Raw genomic sequence first — 12,207 nt, forward strand, 5'->3', positions numbered from 1 at the left:
CGAGACCCATTGCATTGCAAATACTTGTTTACATTGTATGCACTCTGATCTGTTTAGTAAACTTTCTTTGCAGCTGGCACATTAACCCTGTGCGCTACCTTATGATTACTTCAAGCTTACACTAGACAAAAGTATGTTCTCTGGGCTGCCATGGCACTCACAGTGCTCAGAGCTCGAACTCGAACGGTGGTATCGTTTTTACATTATATACACTCAGATCTGCTTAGTCCATGTTCTTTGGAGCAGGCATATTAACCCTGTGCGCTACCTTATGATGACTCCAAGCTTTTACTAGACAAAAGTATGTTCTCTCTCCAGAAAGAACATAAATCGCCAGAGTTATTTCGATGTTTTTATACTATAGGCACTTTGTGTTTTGCCTAGCACATGTTCTTTGCAGCAGGCACGTTAACCCTCTGCGCTTCCTTAGGAGTCCTGGCTTCCACTAGACAAAAAGTGCGTTCTCTCTCCAGAAAGTACATCAATCTCCAGAGTTACTTTGACATTTTTACATTATATGCACTCTGATCTGCTTAGTACACGTTCTTTGCAGCACACATATTCATTCTGGGACTTGTAGTTTTATTTTTATAACGTGATACAAGTTGGAAACCAGCCCTTGGAGTAGTATTCATAAAGTTCTCTAGCTCCCTAGTTCGATGCATGATTTGGTCATTTAGTTTGTTTCAGCTTTGCATTCTAGGACTTGTAGTTTTATTTTTATAACGTGATGCAAGCTGCAAATACAAAGCAGAAACCTGACTAGATGAACTTCATACGTTTGAGTCTGTGAAACTTGAGCTATGTGTGCATATATTTATAAAACCAACCCCCAAAGAGCTTACAGTTGATTATGCTGTACAATGGTCAATATTTTATAACTAATAATTCAGTTCAGGACTGACTGAGGATCATTAATATCATGTTGAGATGGCTGTCCTCAAGCGTGTGACAAATCATGGGGGTTTTGTTTGACTCCCCAGACTGCAGTAAAGGGTCCGTGATCCAGTAAGCAAGCATTCTTGACGTACAATTATTCATTCATTGCCCCGCAGGCAATATCGCCTGTATCAACTGCCAAGTAAATATGTTTTGCACCTGGGAGAAGTTTGTTTATAGGGCCTTGTTTAAAAAAACATCCCAGAAGGCCTACTAGCCCTTTAGTTACATGCAGGGCCACTGAAATTATGTGGTAGAAAGGACCAAAATATGCGACAGGGTTGACCAATTAATGTGGCAAAAAAAGTCCTGTTATGTCTTTACAATGATGTAGGAAGTTGGCTCTGTATGTACTATTTTAAAGTAAGAAATAGCATGCACAGAGTCCAAGGGTTCCCCTTAGAGGTAAGATAGTGGCAAAAAGAGATAATTCTAATGCTCTATTTTGTGGTAGTGTGGTCGAGCAGTAGGCTTATCAGAGGGTAGTGTTAAGCATTTGTTGTACACACACAGGCAATAAATGAGGAACACACACTCAAAGACAATTCCAGGCCAATAGGTTTTTATATAGAAAAATATATTTTCTTAGTTTATTTTAAGAACCACAGGTTCAAGATTTACAATCAATACTTTAAATGAAAGGTACTTCACTCGGGTATCATAGGAACTTTGAATCAGCAAAATAGCATGTACAGTTTTGGTAAAAATGGCAATAAGCTATTTTAAAACTAGACAGTGCAAATTTCAACAGTTCCTGGGGGAGGTAAGTATTTGTTAGTTTTGCAGGTAAGTAAACCACCTACAGGGTTCAAAGTTTGGTCCAAGGTAGCCCACCGTTGGGGGTTCAGGGCAACCCCAAAGTTACCACACCAGCAGCTCAGGGCCGGTCAGGTGCAGAGGTCAAAGTGGTGCCCAAAACGCATAGGCTTCAATGGAGAAGGGGGTGCCCCGGTTCCAGTCTGCCAGCAGGTAAGTACATGTGACTTCGTAGGGCAGACCAGGGGGGTTTTGTAGGGCACCGGGGGGGGGACACAAGTCAGCACCGAAAGTACACCCTCAGTGGCACGGGGGCGGCCGGGTGCTGAGTGCAAACAGGCGCCAGGTTTGTAATAGAGTTCAGTGGGAGACCCAGGGGTCTCTTCAGCGAAGCAGGCAAAGGGGGGGCTCCTCGGGGTAGCCACCACCTGGGCTAGGGAGAGGGCCACCTGGGGGTCGCTTCTGCACTGGAGGTCGGATCCTTCAGGTCCTGGGGGCTGCGGGTGCAGTGTCTTTACCAGGCGTCGGGTTCTTAGAAGCAGGCAGTCGCGGTCAGGGGGAGCCTCTGGATTCCCTCTGCAGGCGTCGCTAGGGGGCATGGGGGGGGGGGGGTCAACTCTGGCTACTCACAGGGTCGCAGTCGCCGGGGAGTCCTCCCTGTAGTGTTGTTTCTCCGCAGGTCGAGCCGGGGGCGTAAGGTGCAGAGTGGAAAGTATCACGCTTCCGGCGGGAAACGTGCAGTCTTTTAAAAGTGGTTTCTTTGTTACAAAGTTGTATCTTCTTTGGAGCAGTGCCGCTGTCCTCTGGAGTTCTTGGTCCTTTTAGATGCAGGGTAGTCCTCTGAGGCTTCAGAGGTCGCTGGACCCTGGGGGACGCGTCGCTGTTGCAGTTTTTCTTGAAGTGGGGAGACAGGCCGGTAGGGCTGGGGCCAAAGCATTTGGTATCTCCGTCTTCTCTGCAGGGCTTTCAGGTCAGCAGTCCTTCTTCGTCTTCAGGTTGCAGGAATCTGTTTTCCCAGGTTCTGGGGGCCCCTAAATACTAAATGTAGGGGTGTGTTTAGGTCGGGGGGGGTTAGAAGCCCTGAGGGGAGGAGGGCACATCCCTATATCCCTAATCCTATTGGGGGAATCCTCCATCTGCAAGATGGAGGATTTCCAAAAGTCAGAGTCACCTCAGAACACCTTAGGGGTTGTCCTGACTGGCCAGTGACTCCTCCTTGTTTTTCTCATTATCTCCTCCGGCCTTGCCACCAAAAGTGGGTCTGTGGCCAGAGGGGGCGGGCATCTCCACTAGCTGGAGTGCCCTGTGGTGCTGTAACAAAGGGGGTGAGCCTTTGAGGCTCACCGCCAGGTGTTACAGTTCCTGCAGGGGGAGGTGAGAAGCACCTCCACCCAGTACAGGCTTTGTTACTAGCCACTGAGTGACAAAGGCGCACTCCCCATGTGGCCAGCAACATGTCTGGTGTGTGGCAGGCTGGCAAAAACTAGTCAGCCCACACTGGAAGTCGGTATGTTTTCAGGGGGCATCTCTAAGATGCCCTCTGGGGTGTATTTCACAATAAAATGTACACTGGCATCAGTGTGCATTTATTGTGCTGAGAAGGTTGATACCAAACTTCCCAGTTTTCAGTGTAGCCATTATGGTGCTGTGGAGTTTGTGTATGACAGACTCCCAGACCATATACTCTTATGGCTACCCTGCACTTACAATGTCTAAGGTTTTGCTTAGACACTGTAGGGGCATAGTGCTCATGCACCTATGCCCTCACCTATGGTGTAGTGCACCCTCCCTTAGGGCTGTAAGGCCTGCTAGAGGGGTGACTTATCTATACCTATAGGCAGTGTGAGGTTGGCATGGCACCCTGAGGGGAGTGCCTTGTCGACTTAGTCCTTTTCTCCCCCCCAGCACACACAAGCTGGCAAGCAGTGTGTCTGTGCTGAGTGAGGGGTCCCCAGGGTGGCAGAAGACATGCAGCAGCCCTTAGAAACCTTCCCTGGCATCAGGGCCCTTGGTACCAGGGGTACCAGTTACAAGGGGCTTACCTGGATGCCAGGGTGTGCCAATTGTGAAAACAAAGGTACAGTTTTAGGGAAAGAACACTGGTGCTGGGGCCTGGTTAGCAGGCCTCAGCACACTTTCAAATCATAACTTGGCATCAACAAAGGCAAAATGTCAGGGGGTAACCATGCCAAGGAGGCATTTCCTTACAAATGCCAATAGCTCAAACCTGAGTAAATGCAAGACCTATTGCACTGCAAATGCTTGTTTTTAAGACATCTTTCCATACAAGGTACACCATCCAGAAAGCACATAGGATGTAGACCATCGTCAGTCCTCCATAAAGGAGATGAGGAAGGCTTATACCCGAATGTGCCCATAATTCCAAGAAGGTGTTGGAAACTTGGATTCTAGCTCCCCTCTTCTTTCTGCAACTTTTGTGCATGTCGACCAAAGTTGACCATAAGTCACCCTGTTGTCTTCCCCTTAAAGCTCTAGCAGATGTTAGGAAGCCCCCCCCCCCACTACATGTTTTCATACTGGCTACTCATCACAAAGATGGGCTCATCACCATCCATGTGGATTGTCCTCCGCTTTTTGCCCTTTCTCCCAATTAACTGAGAACCTCTGTTGGCTGGTTACTGTTTAGACGTTGCAGGGAGGTGGGGCCTCAACTATTCCTTTAACCACTTTGACTAATTGGACCTCAGTGTGCTATGGGTTTGCTTTTAAAGTCCTCCAGAAATTTGGAGTAAGTGTACACTGTTCCCCAATCTTTATCGCTCAGTTGATTTCACAGGCCTCGTTTTGCTATTAATCACTATTTTACTGACTGTTCCACTGAGGCTGAATCTTTTGTCTTTGGAACGAATGAAGTTGTTCCCCTCATATTTGAACTTAAAGGTTGTGTGTGTTTGAATATTTCCTGATCCATGCTGGAAATCAAGGGGAACTAAGATCTTAATACAGGAACAAGTGGCAGATATTCAGAGCAACCCGTTGCGTTTCTCAGTCAGTGTTACTGAATGTAGTAAGGCTGTCCCGCAAGGCTTGATTACCTGCCAGTAGTTCTTCAGCTGTCTTGGAGGACATCCTTGAGATATCAGTGTCCCTCTCACATGGTGTTGAGAATGACATTACTGGTTACTGTCGCGTCTTCCCTTCTGTTTGCAACCACTGTTATCAGTGACAAGTGAATACATGATCTTCAGCATTATTTTGTATAATTCTGAAGTTCATCTAAGTGTCCTAAGATGATACAGTGTTCCTTGGGTTGTGCATATCTTATGTTGTGGACATTCATTGAATTCTCCCCTCACTATGAAAAAGGGCCCACTTTCTCACCTGAGAATATATTCATTAAATTGGGTTATAAGGTCCTTGTGGTTATACTTTGATGGGGTTCCTGCTCCGTAGAATTGATTCCCTTCTTGTCATCCAGAATTGCGACACATGCATAAATGGCATGAATACCTCAAATATGGAGCTTAGCCATGCCCTAAAACTGTGCCCATATCCATTATTTTGGGGACTCAACATGTTGGGTTCACATATGAGCCAAAGTTTTTTATTGACGCCAAGGGGCTCGGGAAATAAGAGAAGACCACTTTATTCCACGTTGGGGTGTGGGGGAGGAGTTATTGAGGTCTTTTCAACAGAACATAGAAATATATGGAGAGTTACCAAGAATTCTGTAGGGAACAAGCTAACGCTCAATAAAGCTAAGCCCCCTTCTGTTTTAGCATGTTAGTTTGGTAGGATTCACCCCAGCACTTTGAAATGTGAGGAATTCCAGGACTAACACGCTCAACGGAAATGAACACGAGTGATACCTGTAGTAGCTGAAAGCAGAGCATGTGCTTGTAAGAAAAAATGACTTTGAAAACATTGGCACATAGCATGCTTTTATTATTTTGGGCTTGCTCTGACGACTTCAAGCTAATTGGTATTAATGAAGACCTTTATAAGGCTACAAAATGAGTCATTACTTGAGGTATAGGGAAGAAAACGATGAGGCAAAATCCAGGAAATATGGAGAGAATCACAGGCCATGTGTTACACTAAACTTTATGTGGGAAGTACTCTCAGCACACAGTAAGGGGAAGAGGCGTGAGAGGGATGACTGATGATCTGGTGAGGAACCACGACTACTGCCTGGAGTGAAAACTGTTTCATTCCGCTTTGTGTCGTCATTGCGTTCCCTGCAGCAACAATCCGAGGGGATGAATGCACTAGGACCAAGGATCTGAAGTGCTCTAGATAGTCAAGCTTTTCCTATGCAGCCCATGTGATGGTACGGATAATGAGGAGGTTGCGATGCATCTCTCTGAAGTAAGTCTTATAGCATTGCTCATAAAGGATCCCAGAGTGTGACTAAAGATGCTGGCCAACCGATAAGTGTGTACCATCTGTTTATGGGGCTGTTAAGTCCTGAAGACTAGGATGATGGCTAGTCAAGGGTGGATGCTACAGAATGTCAGCATCTGCCATCTTCTTATGCAGGTTTTGAGTTTCACAAACTCTGTTACATTGTTAGCTACTTAAATGTATTTGATTTATTGAAGTCAGGAATGCTACAGCGGATTCCACCACTATGCCTTGTAAAATCCAGATGGTACCTAATGTATGATCTCAAGAGTGGCTCTTTTTCTTTTATGCAGCATGGCGGTATGTCGGCGTGGCTGGTGGATTCTTGTTTTTAGTCATTCAACTCATGTTGCTAGTGGAGTTTGCACACAAGTGGAATAAAAATTGGTGAGTTCATTGCCACAATATTTTACACTGAATGGAATTAATATTTGTGATATCTGAGGCTGTAATATAGATAGTTCCCAAGGGTGCATTGTGTGACCAGGGGGCACTATGGTATTACTGAATGGGCTGCAGATGCCCCCCCCCCCCGCCTACTGCAATACTGATGGCACTGGTGGGTATGTGTAGCCCCGGCAATATCACGAGTGCGTGTTCTCTTATTGGCTTTGTGGTATGGGGATCTCTGATCTCCCTTAAAAGTGCAGGTGGGGTACCTCCTGCACAGTAAAGCACAGGGCGGTTTTAAAGCAGCTGCTCTGTTTTTCACTTGAACGCGCTGCTCTGTGGGCAGCGTGTGCTCACTGCTGCTCTGGGGCAGCACATTCAATGTAATGCAGCACATTAAAAAGGAGAATGTGCCACATTCTATAACACGGCCCCCGGTGTGTTATTTGAAAACATGACATGATGGCATTTGTTGATAAGTATGACACTATGTTCACCAATTTGGGCAGTTGGACCCCTGCAGAAGTCAACAAATGCTCTCTGGGTACCAGAAATCCATGTTTATCAAAAAGGGAAAATAATCTGATTAGGAAGCCAGCCATCTTGGTAAAAGGCATGCCTTGATCTGGCTTCTATCAACCACCTGCTTTTCAGATTCCATTGCAGAGCAAATTGATGGTATTAGTCTCACCCTACACACGCTTTATTTGGGGGACCTGACATGCCTCCTGTAAACTAGGAGTTCTTGTATGTCTAACTATAAAAATAACAATAGCTTAAGGAGCCAAGCATTCTGGCACCGCTGGTCTCCATCCACCCTTTACTCACCAACTACATTTCCCATTTATTTCCTTTTTAGGTGACCAGAAATGCCTTACATTGATAATTTGTTCTCAAATTAAAAAAGCGTTGGCAAACAACGCAGGAGGGGGCAAATACATGTAGTTACAGATGCAAACTTGATTGTCAGCTTCTTTTACCCCATTTGCATTCACAAATTTGTAAATTCTATGATAAGTTTGTTTTGGAAAACCTTGACTAATACACATAAAAGATTCTTTACTGAAATCAGAAAAGTTTTAGGAAATGTATAGCTTTTTGTGATTTTCATACCCATTTTCTCTACAAATTGCGAGCAGGTAGAAAGACCAGAAATAGAAAATAGAAAGTTATGACCACCACTTGCAAAAATATTAACCAAACTTTCTTTTTCATTTCTGTAACATTTTTCCCATGTTTTGGACGGAGTGCATTTTGTCATATGTTAGGTATTGTCTCAGGACCCTCCAGAGTAAATCGCAAACTCTGGATTGATTTCTTTACAGTCCCCAAGATGCTAACTATGATTTTCAAATTAAGTTATGAATGTTTAAGTACAAACTGCCCAATGTCACGAAAGGAGCTCAGTATTGAAAGGGTCCCTTGCCACTCATGTGGTTCAGCAGTAGCAGCCATAATTCTAATTTTCTGCCTTAGAAATCAGTTTATAATTTCATGCTGTGAGGTAGACGCAAAAAAGGCTGCTGCAAAACATACCATTGTCAAATTGACTCCTACCCTCCCGTTGCTATTTATTAAGCTAACTTGCATCAAATGTCTATGCAGAGGCCACTCAAGGGGGCGTATCACCATGTCAAAGATAGATGTAGAGCAGCCACGTGGCTTTCCCTTATGTTTTTCCCTATGCTCTTATGCATCAATGTTTCCTTGTGAGGTGTAGGGCAATTAATTCAAGAGGCCTCAAGAAATCAGTTTGCCCAGTAAGGTGTTCATGTCCGTCCAGGTCTTATGGATACTGTTTCCAGTCCCGGACTTGTGTGATGGCCTTATGCATCCTGGTTAATTTTGATTTGCCTCCATCAAAGTAATTAGAGTAACCCCTGAAATCAGTAATTTGTAAGATAAAAGTTCAGGATGGGAGGCAATGTCACCGTTGAGCTGATGTGAGAGTGGTCACGCTATTGCCCGAGTCTCTGGCTGTCCAGTTACAACTTTATCTCCTTCTTTTCTCATATTCTCTTCTTTTGGAATCCACCACCATGATGGCAATAGGAGAGACTCAGAATGTAGGATAAAATTATGTGCTCCCCGCTGTTTTGCACCTACCCATCTTCTGTTGATCAAATCGATGACACGCATAAGCTGCATTATAAAAGTATGGGGTTTGTCAAATCTTGACATACATACTACTTGCTAATCCACTGTCAAAGTTCCTTATTTCCAGCTTTGAGAAGTGATTCATATCTTGTAACTCGGTAGCTGAGTTCTCGTGAGTAATGCAGTCACCAAAGTGGTATTGTTCAGTGGGCGTTGTTCAGTTTCACTTTATGGTGAGTTGAGGTCGAAAGACCAAAGAGGTTACAAAGATGGGGCTAATCAATGTCAAACCACTGATTGAGATTTGTGCATCATTCTGCTGGGTGTAATGCTGGTGTGTCATGTTATCTGAAAATAGTGAACTAGGCCCAAGTGTGGGTATCGAAAAATTGTCCCCCTCTTTTTGTTTCCCTGTGGGCTAGTTTGCTAGACAGACATATTTACGAAAATAATTACTTGCTTACATGGGTTGAATTTGTACTGCCCTGAGTTCCCAGTTTAGATTGTCCTAACCACTCCCTTTGTGATGATGAGCGATCTTAGTCATTCACATTTTGTTAGGCTATTCTTTGTGATGTCCTCACAACCATTTTAAATCATCCTCTCTTGCAACAGGACTGCTGGTACGGTACATAATAAACTTTGGTATGGAGCGCTCGCCTTTGTCACCCTGACCTTGTACTCTGTTGCTGTTGGAGCTCTTATTATGATGTCCGTATTTTACACCCATCCCAGCGGCTGTCTGCTCAACAAGATTTTCCTTGGTGTCAATGGTGGCCTGTGCCTTTTGGTTTCCATGGTGGCCATTTCTCCGTGTGTTCAAAAGCGTAAGTACAGATTATATTACTTTTGAACTGGCTCATTTGTGTTTAATTTTGTATTTCCGTTCTTCTGTATAGAAAATCTGTGTTCATTTTTTAAAATCCTTTTGCCTGTGTTAATATTCGAAAGCACTACACTTTTTGTCAATTGAATTTTTTGTTGTGTTTAGTGCCCTAAGTGGCTCAGCTCTCCCGGTCTGAGTCAGATCTATTAATTAACCTGAATGTATAAATAATATGTACGGCATGTGTAGCTGTAAATACACATGCTCTGCATACTCTTGCCACCTGGTGTTGGGTCCAGAGTGTTAAAAATTTTCGAGTCACGGGATTGAGCGGCGACTCCTTTTCGGTGATCCTGCACATGGGCATAGACTCATTTGTTAGAATTTGTCTCCACTGCCTTGTTCATATGTGTGTCTCTTCCCTCCGTCTTTCAACTCGTTCTGGTTCGGAATCTGTCCTTCCGTCTTCTCTTTAGTGACGGTATTGTTTCTCAATTGCGTATTTCCATCCTTGTGTTCGTCTCAACTCATCGGTCCGGGCAGCGACTGTGCACCTTCTGGGGCATCCGTGCTCTTTTCGGATCTACCTCACCACGCGGCACCAAAGAATAAGCTGAGCTGATAGAACAGACACCATTTTGTTTCTGTCCTCGGTGCCACTCTAAATTCCCCCACACCAACCGACATCTGGTGTGTAACTTGTGCCTCTCCCCAAATCACCAGGAAGCTGCCTGCAAATCCTTCCGGTCAAAGAAGACCTTTCGGGGCCAAAGAGCTCATCGGTTGGAAGACACCAGACGACACTCCGGACATCTTTGGGGAGGAGCATACCTAGGAGGAACTGGAACAAGAGGATGTCTTCTCCATGCAGGACTGTGACTCTGACGTCCAGTCGGATATTGAAAGCCACAAGGTGACATCAGCGCAGCCCGTGAGTACCGTGGCCCCTCCTCCCCACCTTAAGACTGCTAAAAGCCCTAAACAAAGGTCACCAGACCGCCACTGCCACCTGGCCATGACGGCTCTGAAATCTGCTTCAGCTGCCCCATGCTCCGGCTTGGCTCCAAAGATATCCAAGACTACAGCACAGCCTTCAGCATTGACCTCCAGTTCCTCGGTCTGAGCCATCTCGATCTGGACTTTGGCTTCGAGTACTTCGGCTCCGAGCTGACCAACTCCCACGTCTGCTTCGGTACTGACATAAAGACACTGACTGAAACTTTTGGTGCCGAAAATAAGGGAGCCAACGTCTTCGAAGTAGAAAGGCTCCAACCAGTCTTCAGCTATGCCATCACCTGTTGAATGTATTTTTAGAGAGGATGGACTCTCAACATCTCCACCTCCATATCCAAGAGGGTACAAGGCGCATTATTGCTTCCTCCCCTGTTATGTTGAAGATGTAACTGTCCTTCCAAAAGGCTTTGGATACTTTGCCACCTCCAAAAAAGGTCACCAAGGACATGGCTACCAGCACATCTCACATGTCTTCTCCTCATCCTTCTCCTCCTGATCCATCTCCTCCTCTGTTTCTCCCTATGCTCCCTAGTATGCTTCTTCACGTAGACAATACGTTTAAAGATCCTGTCCACTCTAGGATTGTCCCCCCCCCCCTAGAGTAGATGGAAAAACAAATCTGCTCTCTCTGATCCGCTTTACACGGATCCCATGTCCCTTTCGACTCTATAGTGGCCACCAGTGCATGGAAACAGGCCAATAGTCGGGCCACAGGGGACTCTCCTCCTCCAGATAAGTAGAGTAAAAATCTGGATGCTGCTGGCAAACGGGTGGCTGCACAGGCAGCCAATTATTGACGTATCGCCAGTTCACAGGCCTTGCTAGCCAGATACGACTGGGCTTACTGGAATCAGATAGAGGAGCTCCTCCAATTTCTTCAACATGCGAAAGAGGGCAGCAGGTGTTTGCAGAGGGTTAAACAATCACAAATAACTCCATCCGCTGTGCCCTAGACGCTGCAGACACAGCTGCATGCAGTATGAACACTAGGAGGCACGCATGGCTACTCTACTCTGGGTTCAAACCAGAGGTCCAGTAAGCAGTGCTTAATGTGCCCTTCGCAAGGAGCATGTTTGCGGCCCTCAAATGGACTCCACCCTTGAGAAGCTGAAAAAAGGTACAGACACCTCAAAAGCCATAGGTGCTCTTCAGTCCCCCTCATAAAGGGGCACTTTTCGTCACCCCACATTCAGAGGTTCTTACAAATCTACAACCTCTGAGGCAGCTACCTCCCTCCCCAGACAGCCTTCAGCTGTATACTCTTGGGGTTTCTTCAGGGGAACCTATAGAGGCAATAACAACTGAGACAGAGGAAAGAGCACTGATACTCGAGGCTCTACCTCCACAACAAAACAGCTGTGAGTGTCCCTCCTACACGCACACACACACACACACACATGCGCGCGCCAGGGAACGACTTCAACATTTTCATACAGAATGAGTCAACATCATTATGGACCAATGGGTCCTTTCTAATACCAACATGGTTACTGTCTGGAGCTCATTATCACTCCTCCAGATATTCCCCCTCACTCTGTCTATCCCTGGAACACCTCACCCTTCTCAAACAAGAAGTACGTCCCTTCATCTCAAAAGGGCTATTGAGCCAGTTCCACTACAGCACCAGGGAACAGGAGTATACTCCTTCATCCCCAAAAGGGACAGTTCTCCCACGCCTGATGTGGGCCTCAGACCTTTAAACCACTTCATTCTTCCAGTCTGATGTGGGCCTCAGACCTTTAAACCACTTCATTCTTCCAGAAGATTTTCACATGGTCACTCTTGAAGATGTCATCCCACTTTTACAACAAGGTGACTTT

At 45.6% G+C, this 12,207-nt stretch overlaps 1 protein-coding gene across 1 annotated transcript in view; it reads left to right on the top strand.

Annotated features, from left to right (window-relative positions):
- SERINC5 (serine incorporator 5) overlaps positions 1-12,207 on the top strand; it is a 262,324-nt gene that overhangs the window by 203,034 nt on the left and 47,083 nt on the right. Inside the window, exons 5-6 of the mRNA XM_069223153.1 lie at positions 6,354-6,447; positions 9,163-9,374. Coding sequence (XP_069079254.1) covers positions 6,354-6,447; positions 9,163-9,374 — 306 coding nt within the window. The remainder of the gene's footprint in view (positions 1-6,353; positions 6,448-9,162; positions 9,375-12,207) is intronic.

Source organism: Pleurodeles waltl, chromosome 1_1 (assembly GCF_031143425.1).
Source record: "Pleurodeles waltl isolate 20211129_DDA chromosome 1_1, aPleWal1.hap1.20221129, whole genome shotgun sequence".
NCBI classification, from domain to species: domain Eukaryota; kingdom Metazoa; phylum Chordata; class Amphibia; order Caudata; family Salamandridae; genus Pleurodeles; species Pleurodeles waltl.